General features: G+C 59.4%; 1 protein-coding gene across 1 annotated transcript in view; it reads right to left on the reverse strand.

Moving 5' to 3' along the window:
- The window catches only part of DNAH1 (dynein axonemal heavy chain 1), an 80,351-nt gene that overhangs the window by 6,548 nt on the left and 53,919 nt on the right, over positions 1-19,884 (reverse strand). Inside the window, 30 exon segments of the mRNA XM_070359417.1 lie at positions 183-378; positions 508-733; positions 1,580-1,740; positions 1,830-1,979; positions 2,105-2,224; positions 2,835-2,960; positions 3,434-3,565; positions 3,749-3,940; positions 4,031-4,198; positions 5,319-5,510; positions 5,930-6,115; positions 7,121-7,231; positions 7,608-7,799; positions 8,562-8,733; positions 8,965-9,173; positions 10,100-10,235; positions 10,642-10,838; positions 11,479-11,709; positions 12,970-13,148; positions 14,239-14,277; positions 15,010-15,183; positions 15,480-15,637; positions 16,025-16,185; positions 16,328-16,468; positions 17,581-17,688; positions 17,855-18,013; positions 18,239-18,358; positions 18,447-18,641; positions 19,346-19,467; positions 19,470-19,522. Coding sequence (XP_070215518.1) covers positions 183-378; positions 508-733; positions 1,580-1,740; positions 1,830-1,979; positions 2,105-2,224; positions 2,835-2,960; positions 3,434-3,565; positions 3,749-3,940; positions 4,031-4,198; positions 5,319-5,510; positions 5,930-6,115; positions 7,121-7,231; positions 7,608-7,799; positions 8,562-8,733; positions 8,965-9,173; positions 10,100-10,235; positions 10,642-10,838; positions 11,479-11,709; positions 12,970-13,148; positions 14,239-14,277; positions 15,010-15,183; positions 15,480-15,637; positions 16,025-16,185; positions 16,328-16,468; positions 17,581-17,688; positions 17,855-18,013; positions 18,239-18,358; positions 18,447-18,641; positions 19,346-19,467; positions 19,470-19,522 — 4,706 coding nt within the window.

Here is a 19,884-nt window from a genome sequence, read left to right on the forward strand (position 1 = left end):
GTGGGGTATGTGTTCGTACGTAGGGTGAGTCTGATGAAGGTGTGTACCAGTGAACCTGGGTGTGCGTCTACATGTGTGTGCCTGCTGTGGAAATCCTGGTGTGACACATCCAGGTGTGTCACCTCTGTGCCAGGGTGGAGCCTGGTTGTTTGGGTCAACATGTGCATCTGTGCCAGGGTTACCTGCCCTCTCTGAGTTGGCGATGCCCGAGAGGAAGATGTTGAGAAACCACTCGAGGGAGTACTGGTACATGGGGTCCACGTTGGCCAGGTCAGACACGCAGAAGAAGAGGATCTGGGTGCGGACGGCCACAGGAACGTACTCCATGCGTGTGAGGTCAATGTCCTTCTCTGTCTGTTCTGCAATCCTGACCTTGGCCTGGGGGTGCAGTAGGAGGCTGCTTGTCAGGTAGGCTGGCAAAGAGCAGCAGGCAGAAGAGGGTGGTGACGTGGGCAGGCCTGGGGCAGGCGGGGAGAGGCGGGCAGGGGTGTGCGGGCAGTTGTGGACCTGGATCTCGGCAGCCTTCATCTTGGAAGCCTCCAGCACCTTGATGAGCTCCATGTCATCCACGGGGTTGCCCTCGGAGGAGCTGAGGCGGTACAGGATCTGGTCTTCAATGTCCTTCAGCTCCTGGCGCATCTTGGCGTTACTGACAATCAGCTGGTTCTTGGCTTCCTCCAGGTCGGGCCGCTCCTCAGCCACAACCTGGCCCAGCAGCTGGTCCTCTAGGCCGCTGCCAGGAGCAGGAGACATTATGTCTGTAGCACCTGGTGAGCCCTGGAGGGCCAGCCTCGAGCCTGCTTACCTGCCTACCTGTGCTCCTGGGGCTCCAAAGAGCCCAGCATCTCTGCTGGAGTCAGCCTGGGAGGTCTGACCTCAGCCTCAGGCTGCAGGGCTAAGGCAGAGCCTGGATTCAAAGTGATCATTTCTCAGTGAGACCTCAGGTGGGAGCCTGGAATCCCAAGAGGGGCCAGGCAGTTGAATGCGGGAGCTGCTGGGGTCTCTGAGAAACTCCCTCTCAGCAGGAGGAGACTATGGGTGATGGGGAGGACCAGGCCTTAAGGGAATTTTCACCCCCTGATCCGTGGAGAGGTTCACAGTGGCCACTGTCAGGGAGGCCTTAGCACTCTGTGCGGGTGGCTGGCACAAGCTGCAGTGCCTGGGTGTAGGGCAGCAAGGGCAAGAAACAGGGCTTGGGTGCAGGGAGTCAGAGTATGCCCCCCCTCGGGGCTCCAGGACAGCGCTGGGGTGAGCGCACAAGGGCCCAGCGAGGGCTGTGGGGAAAGGGCATCCAGATGAGGTGGGCTAGCGCTGCCCAGGGAGGCTGGGAGAGGGGCTCCAGACCCAGGATCAGGATGAACTGGGGGAAGCGGGGAACATTGGTTCTTACGTGGGAACAGTGGAAGTAAGGGGCATTGGTGGAAGGGCTGGAATGACCTGAAATGCAGACAGCCTGTGAGGAAGCTGGTGGGGTCTCCGAGGGGGAAAATCCCTGAGTCTCAGCCCAGGGGTGGGAGAGAGGCAGCCAGGTAGGTCCAGGCAGAGCTGATGCTCGGGGGGCTGGGGGCCAGGGGCTTACCTGGGTGACAGGGTGAAGTTGATGAGGGTGAGTCTGGTGGAGATCTCGGGTGTGTAGTGGGGGTTGGGCAGCTTGGTGGTGATGTACATCTTGAAGTCCTCGTGGTAGGGGATCACCGTGTCCCCCAGCTTCAGCACCGTGTTCCCCTGCTGTTTGTAGGTCTGCAGCGGGTGGGATGGGTGAGCGCTGTGGCCTGAGGTCCCACCAGTGAGGCAGGGGGAGGGGGCCGCCCCCACACCCGCAGGCCCACCTGCTTGAGCAGCACGGGCTCCAGGGCGGGATCCAGCTCCTCGCCCACATTCTCCAGGAGGCAGGGCTTGCCAAAGCGGATGGCATTCTCCATGCTGCGCAGGAAGTCGCGGTCGCTCAGCTTGAACACATCCAGCCCGTTGTCCTTCTCCTGGGGGCACGGAGTGAAGGGAGCGGGGAAGGGTCCGTGTGGGCTGAGAGCTGGCCTGAGGCTCAGCTACTCCCCATGCACCTACTAAGGCCTGCTGGGTGGGGTGGTGGCAGGGGTAGGCTCACCATGTTCTTGATCCATTTGTTGGCCTGGCCCTGAGGGTCAATGAAGTGGGTCCAGCGCTGGGAGAACTGGTTGATGACCCCATTCTCCACTGACAGGGTGTCGTTGGGGAGGCCAGCGATCTGTGAGGGACCAGGCTGGGTGGGGGGAGGCTCACACAAACAGGCCCGGTGGGGTAGCAGCTACCCCCAACCTCATGCTCCAGCTGACCCCTTCCCCTTACTGCATCCTCTTGAGGGTGGAGGGCAGTACACGAGGTCTCAGCCCTCAGGACCTGCCTCCCGGCTATGGGCTGACTCCTGACACCCTCCTTCGCTGGGCCTCTTGTTTCTTTGCCTGTTGAGTCCTAGCTCAGTCAGACCATCTTCACGGAGCCATTGGAGCCCACTGGCCCTCCCAGCCTGTGTCCACACCCGGCCTGTGCCTACTGCCTCTTGGTTCTCTCCCTGTGTCAACTCTACCTGTCCTCCCCGCGCTCTGGACACTGCTCTCCTACCCCTCCCAACTCTCACAAGCACCCTTTGACCTCTCTGCCTGCAGTCAGCCAGCACCTGTGCCACTCAGCTTTCTCCTCTCCTGCCCACCAGCCTCTGACCGGCCCCAGGCAGGTTCAGGGAAGGCACCTCTAAGCAGACCCAGGAGAGAGGACGGGAGGCAGGCGGGGGCCTCCTGGCCCAGCCCAGAGCACACTGCAGGCCCAGCCCGGTTGCTCGAGCCCCACAGGGTGGTCACCTGCCAGGAGCGGATCTTCACGGGGTTCCCCAGTGTCCCGATCAGCGTGGGCTCGGCGGTGTGTGGGACGCGGTGGGCCACGAGCTGCTTGACCCAGCTGTCATACAGCACTGTGCGGTACTGGCCCTGGAGAGACACCAGACTCTGAGCTACCCCACCGAGACAGCCACAATGCCCTCCCACTTCCTCTGCACCCAGTGCTCGCAGCTGCACAGAGGGGTCCGCGCAGAGCAGGAGGCCTGAGCCCTAGCCCCACCATAGGGAACATCCTTGGCCTCCCCACCTCTCAGCCCCTTCCCAGGGAAACCGGGGGGATGACAACAGTGGCCACCCATCAGGGCAGCTGTGAGGACTGAGGGAGAGGTGCACAGCAAGCCCAGAAGAACGAGCTCAGCCTTCTGTCTAGAAACGCCAGCCCTGCATGGCAGGATTTCTGGCTGTTTTGGAAGCTGCCTTTTCCCCAGTACCCAGAATGGCTCCTGGCTCAGACAGGACATCTAAAAAAAAATGTTTGTTGAATGAGTGTGTGAGAGAAGAGCCACCCTCAGGCCACTACTTATGGAAGTGAGGCCTCACAGCGGGGCTGGGGCGGTCCTCACTGTGAAGGGGCCCAGGTAGGCCACAAAGCCGGCGGCCACCAGCACGTCCCCGAAGATGCTGTCAAGCATGTGTTCCAGGCTCTCCACCGTCTCCTGCCAGCGCACCCGCTCGTCTGACAGCCCGTTGATGAGCTGCAGGGACAGTCCATGGGGAGGCTGGCCCTGGATGTCCCTGCCTGGTGCAGTCCCCCCGACCAAGGTAGCTGGGGAGAGGGAAGGGACAGCCACCCCAGGACAACCCCCTCTACTGCTCAGGCCCCTCCAGCCCATGGGGGGCAGGCCGTGCCCGCGGGCCCTCCCCAGAGGGGTGCGCACCTTGTCAGCACGGCCCAGCCGCTGCTCGCACTGCTCACACTTCAGCTCCAGCTCCTCCTTCTTGGCGATGCACTCTCGGTACTTGGCCTGCATCGTGGCAATGCCGTCCTCCACCTCGTGCAGGCGCTGCTTCGCCTCCTCCAGGATCCTCTGTGTCACCTCCAGGTCGTCCTGGGCCTCCCGCAAGGCTTGCTGCAGGCAGAGGAAACAGGGCCAGCTTTCCCGGTGCCCCTGGGGGAGCCCAGGCCCCCGCCCCTGGCCCCAGGCCTACCCAGCGCTCACCCGCTTGGGCTCCACGGCCTTGGCCACAAAGTGGTACTTGTGCATGGCGCGCACCCACTGGCAGATGGAGGTGCAGGCCTTGGACACCTTGGCGATGGCGGCCGGCTGGAACTCCTCATTGTCGATGTATGGCTGGATGGCTTTGATCACTGCCTCCCCAATGTTGTCCTGGGGATGGGAACCATGGGCTTGGGGCCGCTTCCCAGGGAGGACGGAGAGGACTCTGGCGGGTGGGGGTACACCCTGCTCTTGCCTCTATGCCCCGGGCAGGCTAGGGAATAAACATGACCCAGAAAGGCCGGAAAGAAGAGGAACTTCTGTCCCAGGATTTCAAAGAATACAATCTGAGATTTTTTCTTCCTCAAGATCTGATAACACATAGGTCCTATTTAAAACCCATTTAGAGACGAGGGCTGCTTCCTGGCTGATGTGGAGATGAGTGAGTGGTTCTAAGGTCCAACCAGGCATGTGTTTAAGTGCAAAACTCCCCACTCCCAGAGCGCATCACTCCTTCAGGGCTCTTGACCTGTGCTAGGAGAATACAGGTCTGTAGTTTAGGATGAACCCAGGAATCTGTACTGTTCATGAGCTCCTAGAGGTCAGAGCTTGGGACCAAGGGAGCCTGAGCGCTGGCCATGAGCCTCCTGCTTTGGCGTAATTGGAGGAATGGGGAGCTCTGTATGGGGTTCAGCTGTCACTGAGATGGGCCATTGTCTCTACCCTCCTTAGGATGTGCCCAGGGCTTCAGCACTGACACGTGGTGGTGGTGGGTGGCCCATGTGGGTGGAGAGAAACCTCCAAGAGGGCTGTAGGCTCCATCCCATGAGAGCACATGCCCATGGATACTGAGAGCCCCAGACAGACAGGAAGAGAGAGAAATGCAGAGACAGACAGGTGTTAAATCTCAGGTGCTGAGACCGAGGGAGAGGCGACAGTTGAGCAGCCAGGGAAGGTCTTGGCCAGGGCCACAGGGGTTGTAGGGAGAAAACGACAGGAGAGAGACTCTCCAGGTGGCAGAGCCTTGGAGTGACTGTGGGTGATTAAGGTCCCGTGGGCACTGGGGCCTTCCCAGGTCCTGATTCATCAATATCCATCTGCTACTGGGGCTGTTGCCCCCTGCCCCCTAGCTGGAGAGCTCCTCTGGGCCAGGGTCTGGTCCCCTCTGCTCTGTGACCACAAGGCTATGTGTGTTGCAGGCAGAGGGAGATGGGATGGAGGGCCCAGCTCTGTGGGGGAGGGGACAGTTCCTTCCCCCTGCCTCTGTGCCCAGCTGGCCTGGCACGCGCACCTTGTCAAATTTGAAGAGGCTCTCCAGGAAGCGGCCGGGGTCCTGCAGCAGCCCCTTGCCTGGCTCCCAGTAGTCATCCACCTTGGAGCCAGGCTTTTCTCCTGGGACCTTCTTGGGCTTGATGCCCTTCATGATGCACACAGCTTCGATGACCAGCTTCACGCCTGGCGGTGGCCGCTGCATGGCACGCACCTGGGGGCCAGGCCAAGAGTCGGGAAGGGGTAGGTCCCTTATAGTGGGCACCCCCAGGCAGGGACAGCTTACAGACAGGGTGGGTCCCGTCAACTGAGTCCCTACTGCTACAGCCCACAGGTATGCCCAGTGACCCCCAAACGTCTGTCTTAGCCCGTGGTGACTACTGCTCCCCCATGTACCCAGGCCTGGCCTAAAGGCCTTACACAGTCATTTCTCAGGGTGCAGAGCCTTCCTCAGGCACCTGCCTGGGTCCTCGGGGCTGATACAAGGAGGTAAGGGCAGGCAGCTGGGTTCAAGCTCTAGTTCTGCCCTCACCTCTTGACAGATGATGCTCACGAGATGTTCGAAGGAAAGCCTATGGGCCAGAACCCAAGGAGGCATCAGGAGAGATACCCAGAAGGGGCCGAGCCACTTACCTCAGTCACATCGTTCTTGTTGAGGTTGCGCAAGCTGGCCAGGGCTGCATCCAGGGCTGGCAGAGCCTCATCCAGGTCCTTCTGGGCATCATCAGCGATAGCTTGTGCCTTCCTGGCCTTCTCATTGGCCTTGATCTCCTCTGCTTGCACTGAATTCCGGGTCTCCTCAGCAATGGCCGTGTCCACCTAGGGACCAGACGTAGCGAGGCCCCACGGGTGGCCAGTCAGGGACCCACGCGCCCTCCTCCCTTTTCTCCTCTCATGTCTCAGTCGCCCCAGATGGAAGGGAATGAGGGTTGAGATGCCCCATTCTCCAAGGACCCTCTCGGCTATGACAGCCTGAGGAGATCTGGGAGTGCTAGCAGCCCCTTCCAATCCTGAGTGCTCATCATGGGCCTGGCATGGGGCTCTGGGCTTTACGTGCTTGAGCATAACTGCCCCTGGGGCAGGACCCCCAAAACCCACAGGGCACCTCCATAAAAGACAGAGAAAGATGCTCCCCTCCCACAAGCCATTTCCTTTCCATGTGCTGGAAACATTTCTAGTGCCCCTGCCTTTGTAGAGCAGGACATGATTGTTTCTTCCAGAAAACTGCCATCATGAATATGCGAATCTGCGGAGGCTACTGTGAGGTGTGTGTGTGTGTATGTGTGTGAGTCACTCAGTTGTGTTCAACTCTTAGTGACCCCCATGGACTATAGCCTCCCAGGCTCCTCTGGGAGTCCATGGAATTCTTCAGGTAAGAATCCTGGAGTGGGTTGCCATTCCCTTCTCCAGGGGATCTTCCTGACCCAGGGATCAGAACCAGGGTCTCCCACATGGCGGGCAGATTCTTTACCATTGGAGGACTAACCTTTAAACACGGGCCCTCGTGTAGACTCAGAGGGTCTCAGAGGGAGACTCAGGCAGACTCTGCACCACTGCTTGTGGCGTCCCTCCTGCTCACAACAACCTGTGCTGTGACTATTGGGTTTGGATTTGTCTGTCATGCTCATCACCCTATCTCCTGCCCAGGGCAGTGCCCGGCATAGAATAGGTTCTGAGCAAGCATTTGTTGAGGGATCGCATGACTGAATGAGGGATCTGGGCACCGAGAGTCCGGGCCACTGGGGATCTCGTGGCTGTGTGGGGATGCTGAGCCTCCTCAGACGTGCTCAGCCATCAGGGAGGGAGCCCAGGAGCACCCCCGACCTTGATCTGCTCCATGGTGAGCGTGGTGTCCCTGGCAGCCTCCTCCAGCAGGGGGCGCATAATCTCCAGCTCCTCCTGCATCTTGGCCACGTCCTCTGCGGTGCGCAGCAGCTGAGGGGTTGGGGGGGCACGGAGAGGAAATCAGGTGTGATAGGGACCAGAGAGCGAGGCCTGGAGGGGAACAAGGGAGAGGGCCCTGCAGGGCTGCCCTCATTCATTCACAAGCGAGAGGCTGTGGCTGGCTGCTTCAGGGGCCCCCAGGTTGCCCAGGGGGCCCCAGAGGAAGGGAGCAGTCCACTAAAAGTCTTTGGGGTGACCTGCTTTGGTCTTGCCCTTGGCCCACCACTTTCGGCGAGGGAAGAGGCTACCCATCTAAACGCTGTGGGCTGCCAACTGACAGGGGTCATGTGGAGTCAGGGCTGAGACAGAATGGGCAGAATCACATGCAGCCAGCGGTTGCCCACGAGGCCCCCACCCCTGGCCCCACCTTGTCGAGGCCACTCTTCATGCGGTTCTTAGCGGTTTTCAGCTCCTGTTTCTTCTGCCCAACAAGGATGGAGAAGATATTGAGCAGCTCCAGGTAGCTCTTGGGAGTCACATAGTTGTGGCGGGCCAGCTCGGCCAGATACTCGACACACTTCTTGGCCACCGACTGGTGGATATACACGCAGACCTGAATCTGTGGGGAAAGAGATTGAGGATGCCAGTCTGGTAGAGATGGGGCACCAGGGTGCCCTCGAAGCCACTGAAGCCTGGGTCTGGGGAGGGAATCAGGTGCCCCTCACACTCACTCTCACAGGAGGTGATCTCCAGCTAAAGATCACCTACTCTGTAGACAAAAATCCCATGACTCAGAGAAGTCAATAGGCGTTTTCAAGTTCACACAGTTGTCAAGGGCAGAGTTCACTTTGAATTTGGGCCTAAAGGTATCCCAGCTCTTGGCCCAGTGTCTTTGTCACAGCCCCTATGACCTGCCTCGCTCAGAAAGCCCCAACGTGGGGCCCCTTTTGGAGGCTGTAGCTGGGGAAGGGAGGCCTCCCCAAGGCCTCAGCATGGCTGAACAGCAATGGGCTCATCTGAGCTCTTGGCCCTCAGGTGACCGTCACTTTCTTAGGTTGGGCTAGACATATCTAGCCCTCCCACCCATCTGTGGTCTCTGGGTTGTATCAGGGGGCTCTTCAGAGATGCTGCTATGGAACCCTCTGGCAATAGGATAATGGTGACTGTGAAACTGTGTGTCCAGCCTCCTACATCACCGTGACCACCTTGTGATATTCCTATTATACAGATGAGGAAACTGAGGCTTAGACAGGTAAAGCTGGCTGCCTGGAGACTTCCCATAAGCGGTGCGCCTGGGACTCTCACCCAGACCTTGGTGACCCCAAGCCCAAATCTACACAGTCTCTCCTCACACGAGCTTTCTCCTCACCAAGATACCTACCAGTCCTTCAATTACTTTGGGGGTGGCATCCAGCTCTGGGATCTCACTCAGGAACATGATGGCCACAGACTCCAGGGCCTCTGCCGGCCACTCATTAAACCAGTCAATGGTACAGCAGTTGACCAGGGAGGGGAACTGTCTCAGGCGAGCTCGGAAGACCTCTCCAATGGGGCTGGGGGCAGGGGCTCAAATGAGGCCCTGAAACACTGACACCCCCCCACCCTCCAGGAACCCAGGACCCAGGGTCATTTGACAGCCCTGCGGTGTGTAAGCCAGGACACAGGAGCAGAGCAGCCTGGGCCCAGTGGCGTGGCGGGCAGGCCCAGGCCACTTCCCCGCATGGCAGGCCCGGGTGCTCCCCCACCCCAACCACTGTCCCGTGAGGCTGCGGGGCCGCCCGAACCTCATGCACAGCACCAGGTGGATGCTGCTGCGCACACGCCCAGTGTAGGCGGCCATGAGGTTGGCCTTGGTGGGCTGCAGGCCCTGCTCCTGGATGTACGGCCGCATGGTGTTCATGATCTGGTCTTGCTCATCCATGTTGTAGAGGTTGGGAATGTCGCCCGAGTTCAGGACATTGTTAATGTCCTCCAGGAATGACTCATTCTTGATCTGGGGAGAGCAGGGTGGAGGAAATGAACCTTGATGATGGCCCTGGGGTGTTGGGCTCCACGACCCTGGTCTCCTTGAACCTTAGCAGCAGACCCCTTCCACAGACAGTGCCTCTAGGCTCAGAGAAGCCCAGGGTTACACAGGTGACCTCCCAAGTCGTGGTCAAGGACTCACACCCAGACCCGCCCTGCAGCAGAGACTCTGAACATCGGTGCTTGGCTATGGAAGGGCCTGGGTCCTGGGTGCGACATGCAGTGTCTTCCTCCTCTCTTGCTGGGCCTCTCCACATCTCACAGTTTAATCCACCGGAGAAAACCAGGCCACAGGCAGAAACAGGTCCTTGCCTATCTCATATGGCCAGGGCCTGGCCAGTGCCAGAAGGCACCTTCTCTCGCCTGACTACATAAGGGGAGCCCCAGATAGAAGAGCAGGGCTGGCTGGGAGCCTTCTGGGGCTTCAGTTTCAGCCCAACCCCAAATGCCAGTCAGGTTGAAGTGCTGCCCTGTCTGTCTTGAGGTCCCGGACCCACAACCTCTCCTCTTCTCAGCCCTGGAAGAGGCTTCACACCTAGGGAGCTCCAGATGGAGTAGCCCTAGGAAGGAAGCCGTGGGCCCAGCACTGTAGGCACCAGTCCTGTGGTCTTTGAGGTCAGAAGCCATTGACCAGTAAGTGTGGTTCTGCCTGTGGTCAGCCATGGCGCCAGGGGCCTTCTTTACCTCTGGGGATAACCATGATCTATGCCCACCACCCCCCCGTTCTGACAGGCTGGGTTTGACCCCCTGCCCATCTTACAGCCATTCCTCCCAAGATCCACCCCCACTAACAGGGACCTGGACTCAAAAGACTGACCACCATTCTGGATGGCATGCTGGGGTGAGTGGTATCCCGCTCACCCCAGACCCCGCCCACTGCCCATGTAGTGGCACCTGGGTATCTGAGAACAGGAAGGTGATGGGCAGGTTGTGCAAGCCAGCCTTGAGCAAGACCTTCTTGACGTCATCACGCCACTCCGTCATGCCGTAGTTCTTAGACAGCTCGATCTGGAAGCACTCGAACTCGGCCCTGAGACAGTGTTTGGGTAGAGAGTTCAAGGCTTCACCTGAGCCATCTGCTATCGTCCTGGGCAGACTTGCTGACTCCTTGGCCCTCAACCTGCTCTCTGGCCTCCAGGCCTTTGCTGAGGCTGCTCCCTCGGCCCGGAATGCCCTTCCCTTCCATCTGCCAAGCTCTGATTCAGAGAGAAGGCCCATGGCCACCTCCTCCAGGAAGCCCTCCTGGATGCCTGCAGCTACCCGCTGCCTTCCCCACAGCATCACAGGGCCCTGCTGCTGCCTCTCCTTGGAGCCCAGGCCTTCTAGAAGCCTGTGGGCCAAGTGGGTCTGCCCCAGTGCGGAACATGAGGAAGGACAGGGATGGACATGAGTCTGCCCCAAGCCACCCACCGCCCACCATGCCTGGGGGCCCTCACATGTGCGAGGCCAGTCTCGTGAGGGAGCTGCGGCCGCTGCCGCCCACGCCCAGGAGGAGTGCGTTGCCCAGCGCCTGGCGCAGGGTGCGGCTGATGCGGCAGACATGACTCATGGCGTCCATGAAGAGCACCAGCCTCAGCTTGGCTGTGTTGATCTGGTTGTAGTCGTCCATGTACTCCTCGATCACCTGCATCATCTGGGGTGGGGGGCGGGGAATGAGAACAGCTGGGTCCTCCTCCTGTCCCTGTGTGCCCTGTCACCCCCGACAGGGAGGATATCCCCCCCTTCCCTGTGCTCCTTTGGCATGGAGGGATGGTGGGCCTTCAGATGCCGGGTGAATGAGGCCTGACCTGTCCGACACACCGAGGCCTGAGGGTGGGGTCAGAGAGCTGCCTGCTGCCTCCAGGGCTCCCAGGATGTACCAACCTGGGGCCCCACGAGAGCTACTGAGAACTAGAGAGGATCTCTGTGGGGAGAAACCATCAGGAGCCCCACCCACTCCAGCTTCATCCTGCCACCCTGGGGTCTTGACTCAAGACTCGTGGCCCCAGGGGCCCTGCTGCAGCTCTGTGGGTGGATGACAGCCCCTCAAACGGGTCCCCAATTATGGAGCCAGTCTCAGCTGAACCATAGGCTTGCCCTCAGGAAAGGGCCAAGTGGGGCCTTCTGCATCCATTTGACAGGTGAGGAGATGGGGACTCAGAGGGGCAACTGCTGAAGTCTCCGAGCTGGCCTTCCAGACCAGTGTCCAACCCTCTGGTCAGAGGGTGCTGGTCTCTTAGCAGCGGCCACAGAGGGCCGGGGTCCCAGGGCTAGGGCCCCAGCAGGACCCTCACCTTCCTCTCATTGGTGATGAGCTCGTAGGACTTGACGTCGGAGCCCGGCGACATGAAGTCCCCGTAGAGGATGGGCTGGAAGGGGCAGACCTCTTCAAAGCCCACCTCCCACTCATCCATGTGGCTCTCCAGGAGCTTGTCGAACCAGCCACGGTCCTCGTCGTTCACCAGGCGGTCGCGGAACACGCGGCAGTTCTCGTGGTACCACAGGCGCAGCAGCTGCACCTTGTCCTGCGGCCACCCTGGCGTCAGTGCCCGCCCTCAGCCACCTCTCAATGCCCCAGGGGCCCTGACCTGGGCCTGGCTCTCCCACTGGGACCCAGCAGGACCCTGAGTGTCTGCTGACCCATGGAGGATGCAGTCCACATACTGCTGCCCTGGTCTCCCCACTGCCACCCCCAGCTTCAGGCCCAGCTGTGCCAGCTGGGCACCCAGCTCCTTTAGCTTCAGGGTCCCCCCTCACCCCAGGCTTCCCAGGTGGTACTAGTGTTAAAGAACACGCTTGCCAATACAGGAGACATAGAGACTCAAGTTTGATCCTTGGGTCAGGAAGATCCCCCAGAGAAAGAAAGAAATGGCAACCTGCTCCAGTATTCTTGCCTGGAGAATCCCTTGGACAGAAGAGCCTGGCAGGCTATAGTCCATGGGGTCACAAAGAGTCAGGCATGACTGAAGTGACTTAGCACAGTTTTCAGAGTCCCCACAGCTCCCCAAACCCAGAGCCTGGGAGGGATGCCTGACTCCTTAAACCTTCCTGACACCCCACATCTAACCCCTCACTTGGCCCCCAAGCCCCCTCTGACACTGTCCACATCCTGCTGCCACGTCCATGCTGACTTGCCCGCCTCTCCCCGGGTGATGGGACCAGCCTCAGGAAGCCCCCAGGCTCTTCTCTCGACCCCTTTGCCTGGAGCTTGGAGGGCTATGGCTAGTTTCCTTCCTGTTCACCCTGTCCCTTAGACATCGGGCCCGCACACACTGACCCATCCATCCCCCATTCCAAAGTGCACATCTGCACCCTCCCCAACCCCGGCTCCCATCACCTCCAGGACTCTCTCTCGCTGCAGCCACAGAGCTGCACAGGCACCCAGCACCCTTGACACTGCCCCCTGCTGCACTTCTGCTCCTTCCCCCTGGCACCTTCGGTTCCTAGAAGGCATCCCATGGACTCTGCCCCCAGTTTTCTCATACCCTGGGCTGCCATCAGGAACCCACCAAGCCTTGCCAGGGCCTGGCTCCTGCTTTTGTGTGGCCCCATCACAACCACTATCCTAGGCATGGATTTCACCAGCAAGATGGGACTCAGCTGCATGAAGCTCCTGGGGGCTTGGCACCTGCCGATGCCAAGTTCTGCCCCCAGCCGCAGGGCCTGACCAGATCAAGGCTGAGGAGTTGATCAGGAAGGCCTAAAACTGGGGTCCTGGGAGGACCATGAGGGCAGTGTGGGCACTCGCTACTGGACACTTGGGGAGGGGGCCCACCAGTCCTCACCTCGACCTTGGCTGGGTCGGCCATGAGCATTCCCTGGAAGACCTTGGAGAGATCCCGCAGGTTGAAGGTGTAGTGGGACTTGGCCGGGGTGGGCAGCAGCTGGGAGGTGATGGTGGAGTACACCATGATGGTGGCTTCCACGAGGGGATCCGTGAAGTGGGCGATGTTGGGGGCCCCAGCTAAAGGAACGGGAGAGCAGACCTGGGTCACGGCCCCTGCAGATCCGGGGCTGTGTCCTCCGCACACGCCTTTCCCCAGCCTGCAGGCTTGGACCGCCCACCCCCCACCCCCGCAGCCCTCTCAGATGCTAACTCTGACAAGGTCTTCCTGGCGACCCCCACCACGGGGTGAGGAATCTCTCGCTGGGAGCGCCCCACTTTTATATCTTTATCACTGACCTAGCCTGTCCCTGTGTTGGGGTGCTGGGATACAGTTGTGGAATTGGAGACACTAAAGGGATCAGACCTGGATGAAACGCGCTGCTTGGAGCCATGCATGGGGAGGGGTGCATGGCCCACATGGAGGTAAGGAGTGCACTGCCGTGGGTGTGGAAGCGTGGGCTCAGCCAGGACTTTGGGGGCTTATCACCCCCTTGCATTTTTACCACTAACACAATCTATTTGCTTGTGCTCTGAAAACTATCCAGTTTTTTGCTGGGAACCAAAATTCTGTCAGGGGGAATTTGGGGCAGAGGGAGCCTCCACAAAGAGGAAAAAAGGCAAAGAAGGGGCAGAAGGGCTCACTAGCCCTAACATGGGCTCCTCTGTTAACATGGGGACTGTTTTAGGTGCTGGGCACAGGGGGTGGCCCCCGCAGACACACTTCTTACCCCAATAAGCTGACATTCTTGGTGAGGAAGACAGACTCTGACCAGTTAACAGGAGACTGAATAAGCTGGGTTGGGACATTTGATATAAATGCTGGGGAGGCCTTGTTCAAGAGTGCATAGGAACAGAGACCTGAAGCCCTGAGGGGCCAAGCAGGCTCAGAACTGGAGGAGGGACACTCACCTTGCTTCTACTATCATATGGGCATGGGCCCAGGCCCTGACCAGCCACGCAACAGGTGACTGACCCTATGGAGGCTGTCGGTGCGGGGCGACCTTTGCTCCGACACTGTCCTGAGGTCCCTACAGGAGCCTGAGGAGGGCTCACTGTGGCCCCTGGGACCCAAGCCTCAGCCACATCCAACTTGAGTCCAGGGCTGCCCCTGGAACAAGGGCCCTTGCCCCCTCCAGGCCCTGCCCAGGGTACTGGGCACTACACTTACGCACAGGCTCCCGGTAACTCTTTTCTCCGAGGAGTCCATCTAGAGGGTTGAGGGAGAGACAAGGGCTCAGAGTTAGGTGAGCCACTTGCTGCCCACCTTGACCGGCTATTCCCAGCTGAGCAGCCCCAGAGCAGCCCCTGACCACCATCCCCTCCTCAGAGCCACACGGCCCCACCCCTAAGCTGGGCATGGAGGCAAGCTCTGGCAGGCCAGAGGAGGGAAAGCCTGACTCCCCTCACCCACCACCTGGCACAGCGCCAAGTGGAGTTCAAAGGTCAGAGTGTGTTCTTGGTGGGAAGTGGACTGGTTGGGGAAACTGCATCCTGGGGCGGACCTTTCTTCAAGCCTCACGGAAGATGAGGACCACTTTGTTCACTCTATCTTGGTGGTATTTCCTCATGTTCACAAGTATCAATAACATCTCTCCACCAGAGATTCTAAAATATGTGTGTGTGCTTATATGGGTGAACGTACATGTTTGTATATGTATAAATCACATATTCAGCAGTTTCCATGTGCCAGCTTCATACCAGATGCTCTACATGCAGTGTCTTATTTAACCTTCACAACTTGGGGTGATGGCCCTAATATTGTCACCCATTTTAGATGAAGAAACTCTGGCCCAGAGAGGTTCATGAACTGGCCCAAGATAACAGAGCTGAGTAAAGGGTGGAGCCAGTGGTTCAGCCACCCCGCTCTTCCCAGCGTGGCTCATTGGACCTGGGCTTCTGCTGGAGCCCACAGCCTCCCCCACTCCTGCCTGGTACTTACCCACCCAACTGCCCAGGATGGTGGAGAAGATGCGCTTCTTGCTGACCTCATCCATCTCAGCAAAGGACAGGTAGTTGAAGTGGCGGGTCAACCGTGGGGTGATGGTATTTCTGCCTCCACCAGGGGGGCCCATGGCACAGACAAAGTTGATGTCCACCAGCTGCTTGAAGGCTCCTGGAGTGGGAGTAGGAAGTCAGAAGCCCCTGCCAGGGGCTACATTAAGGCTTCTGTAGGCCCTGAGCACTTCCACCTTCATGGGCCTCCTCCTCCATTAAAAAAAATTTTTTTTTTAGTTATACTTTACAACAGCATTAGTAATATAGACAAACGTGTTAATATCATACATTTTAAGTGCTCTGGGAAAATGTTCATTTTCCCCTTGCTTTTAAAAGAGATTAGGACACTTTTGTGGACCCTCTATGAGTCAGCACACCCCACCCCATCCCCTGGCCCAGGCTGAACACACGCACCGATGATCTTGCGGTCATACCAGCCACCGTGGTCCATCCACTGGCGCAACAGCTCAATGGGTGGCTGGGCGCCATAGGTCTCCAAGGCTGGCATGTTCAGGTCATCGATGAAGAAGATGAAGTTGCGCCCCAGGGGCGGCCCGAACACACCTTTCCGCCTGCGGGGAGGGGCTGTGTGAGCCCAGGGCACACGGCACCAGGTGCTCAGGGAGTCCAAGGCTGCAGGATGGCAGCTCCACCTCTGGGAGGCCCTCACTGACTTCAGCCTCCCCCAGATTGCTGGGCCTCTTGAGGAGCTCCTTGTCACATTCTGAGTGTCCTGGGACATCACATCTGGCTGCCCTGAGTCTTGCCTCCAGGCAGACGGATAACAAGCCCTACCCAAGTGCCCGGCCCAGGGAGGGTGCCCACAGAAGGGCTCAGGGGAATCCTGATAGAAGAAGGGTACAAGGGCACCTAGGGCCCACCCAGGAGGGGAGGGGACACAGAAGCTGGCTGAGCCAGGCTGGGGGACATGGGGACCCTGGAAGGAGCCAGGGGCCTGCCTCTTGTCCAGCTTGCTGTCGATGAGGTCCTGCGTTTGGTTGGCCGAGGTGCGGGCAGAGAAGGTGAGGAAGTGGCTGATGTATTCCAGAGGCAGGTTTTTGAGGAGCTTGTTGGAGATGGTGAGGGTCTTCCCTGTGCCTGTGGGCCCGATGCACAGCACCTAGGAGAGGGGGGTCACAGGGTCAGAGCGTCCTCACAGGGCCCGATGCGCAGTGGGAGCTGCTGCCCTGTCAGTGCGGGAGGCCAGTCACTGCCGGCCTAGGCCTTGGGTGAGGGGGGGCTGGGGTGGCGGGGGCACTCACGGGCTTGTGGTTGGTGAGCAGCATGTCTAGCAGGTAGGACATCTGGATGGTGTCCGTGGTTGGCACGATGATGCTGCAGTAGTTGGTGTCTGGCATCATGGTGAATGTAGTGGAGGAGTCCATCCACTTCACCCAGGCGACCTGGAACCACAGGAGGCACAGGCCGGGCCTGAAACCTCTCCTCGTTCCCGTCCAGGCTGAATGTACCAAGAGGGCAAGGAGCTGCACGGTCGGGCAAGAGGGCCCAGCGGAGGGGCTGCTTCTGGTAGAAATAGGAGTCCCTCTGCTCTGCTTTATGCACAGGGTGGGGGACTCCCGGAACAAACCTCCAGGAATCCGGGGCTCTCTGCACACAGCTGCCCGAGTGAAGGCTTCACCGCATCCAGTTTACCTCCAGTGGGGCCAGTCCCTGGGTCTCTGCATATGAGGGAAGTCCTCCGGGAACTGGACAACCCAGAATGCAAAGATCTTTGCTGTTAACTTTAGGCTTCCCAAGCCTATGGGGGCCACAACTGTGGGACTGGCATCACCTGGATACTGAGAAGTCACCTGGCCTGGTCTCCCCTGCCATCCCCAACTGCACGAATCCCTTCACCCACCCACAGCCCTGACTCAACTTGTAGACCTTCCTCTCTGTGGTCAAATCAACATGTCCCACTGGGGATGGTACTGATGGTTAGACTCATGTGTGAGACCCCCAGCAGGACCGTGTGTGGCGACCACCTCTGAGGTGCCTCTCTGGCCACTCCTCCTTCTGGGCTGGGGTCCTGATGCCACGAGGGTAGGTTCATGGAGCCCTTGCTGGCTGAGAGGAGTGATGGGGACACTGAGACAGGCCATGGGGGCTTACTCCTCCACTCTTGGGGAGCCCCACCCCTGGGCAAATGGGGCTCTTAAGTAGAACCAAGTTGATGAATCCCTGGGCTCAGCAGCAAGATGGGACAGGCAGTGCACATGGTTGAGAAGGGAGGCACTCTGTCATCCCCCAGTCCCAGGTTCAAGGCCAGCTCTGACACCGACTAGCTGGGTATGACTGTTCTGAGCCCCAGTTTCCTTGTTTGGGAAATGGACCCACTAGTAACCACCCTGTGGGTCTGTGAGGATTCACGAGATGACGCAAATAACCCCAGCATGACACGTGTGGCCATCAGCAAGGCCTCCTCTCTGCAGCCATTGAGTAGGACAGCTACCACCTGACCGCCTCCCTCCCCTCCCTGCTCCCCGTGCTGGTCCTGGGACCAGGCCTCCGTCACCTGCTTGCCCTCCTCCTCCTCGTCGTCGTCATCACTGGTGCTGCTGATGCCACCGTCCTCCAGCCTATAATCAAACACCAGCCCCTCCTCTGGGAAGAGCAAGGCCACCTGCGAGGGATCGGGGGAGAAAAAAAACAGGTGATGAGGCCCAGTCGCTTACGTGGCTACTTGTTGTCCCTGGGGCCCTGGGCCTGGGGGACAGCCCCACAACACCCAGCATTCAGCATACACGTCCCAGCCCTTGGAGCCCAGCCCAGGGGCGGCTGCCTCTCACGTTTTCCGTCTTCATTTTGATCCTGAGCCAGTGGCTGAAGTTGTTACGGCTGGTGCTGTCCCCCGTGGCACCCACACTCCAGATGAGGGAGAAGATGAACCAGGGCTCGATCAGCTCAGGGATGCGGCTCAGCTTCTCGGGCGGCATCTTCTTGAGGCCCTGGGGACAGAGGCGGGAACAGAACTGAACGACCTGAGGAAGCCAGGGGGGTGGGGGTGGGGGTCGTCCCTTGGCCTCTGCAGCAGACTGGACGGGGGTGTCCCATGAACCATGTGAGCCAATCCGATTCTCTCTTCCAGGAAGCTGGACTTGGGATTCGGGGCCCTTGGGTGAGGCAAGCAGGGCAGGAAGGAGCAGGCTGCAGTCCACAACTCAGAGTCTCACTTCTTTGGGCAGGAAGGGCTTGAAGAAGCAGTCCAGCAGCTTGAGGAGACTCGTGGTCAGATTGCTGTTGGTTGAGGTGATCACCTCCTTCACCGAGGACCGGACGAAAGCAAGGGACTCCTGCAGAGGATGGGCACCCCACTCTTGTGGCTGTTGGCCATAGCACCCGGCTGCCCCCACCTGGGCCAGCACACTGTGGCTCCCTCACCTCCAGGAAGGAGATAAAGAGGGACTTGAACTGCTCCTCAAAGGGCCTGAGTAAGGCAGGGATACGCCTCAGCCAGCACTCGACAAAGGGCATGAGCCCCAGGATGCTGGGTTCCAGGTACACCATGCCGCAGCGGGATACTGTGGCTGGGGAGGCCACCGCCAGGTCTTGCACCTCGAACATCATGGTCATCGCCTGCCGAGATGAACTGCATGAGCTGCTGGCCCCCAGGGCAGGGGAAAGGGCTGTGGGGCCATGGGGAGGGGCTGCCCGTCCTGCAACAGTGGGCAGGCCCCGGGGCAGGTGGTGGGCCAGGCTCAGTGCTGGGGTAGGGGCAAAGGCAGGAACCCTTGGGCCTCAGCTGATCATGTGGCTCTTGCTGGAGCCTCGGGAAGGAGTCTAAGTCAGGAGGTTCCTGGAAGCCGTCTGGCCAGCCTGGGGTCAGGGCATTTTGGGGTCCCTGGAGCCCTTGGGAGATCTGATGGGAGCTGTGTGCTCTGCTCCAGAGCCCCCAACCTGTGTACCTGGACACAGGGTCACACTGGCCTCTGTACCACCTGTACCCCAGACTCCAGGCACATTGCCAGGATGCCTGAGCCAATCTGGGCCAAAATGGCTGTGAGTGGGCCTGGGAAGCACAGAGCAGCATCAGCTAAGACTGAGGTGTTTGTCCTGAGCTGAGAGCATTGCAGAAAGTGGGTCTGCCGCAAGGGAAGCACCAAGCAGCTGTGCGGGACGTGCCTCAGGTACAGGAGCCTGGGGATGGGGAGGGTGCCGCGGCCCAGAGAGGAAAGGGTGCGGGGGGGGTGGGTGTGGTGGTGAGGCTTGGCCAGCCTGATGTGGCCCCTGGGCCCACCCAGTTGCAGAGGACAGCGGGGTGAGTGGACAGGCAGACGGACCTCTGTGAGCTTGATGATCTCCCCAGAGCTGAGGCACAGCTTCTTGTTGTCGTCGAGCACCGTGTTCATGTTCTCAATCCAGACGGCGTCCACTGGCCCATCGAACATGTACCACTTCTGCTGGTGTCGGAGGTGATGGCCCCCATCCGGATGAGGGAGGAGAAGATCCCATCTGTCCTGCAGCCACCAGGGAGGAGAGGGCTGTGGGCACTGGAGGCAGAGGGCCGTGGGTGCCAGGGAGGAAGGGCACAGCTGTCTCCCAGGGAAACCTGGATCCAGGCTGGTCCTGCTCTGGGTTTTGTTTTTTTTTTTTGTCTTAAGTACCTTCATTCATTTAAAAATTATAGTAGGGAAAATAGGACTTTTTGGTGTAGTATGATATAATGAAAACGTGTGGTTCTATTCTCTCCCTGCTGTGCTGTGCTTAGTCATTCAGTCATGTTTGACTCTTTGTGACCCCATAGACTGTAGCCCACCAGGCTTCTCTGTTCATGGGGATTCTCCAGGCAAGAATACTGGAGTGGGTTGCCATGTTCTCT

Source organism: Bos mutus, chromosome 22, assembly GCF_027580195.1.
Source record: "Bos mutus isolate GX-2022 chromosome 22, NWIPB_WYAK_1.1, whole genome shotgun sequence".
In the NCBI taxonomy this organism is placed as follows: Eukaryota; Metazoa; Chordata; class Mammalia; order Artiodactyla; family Bovidae; genus Bos; species Bos mutus.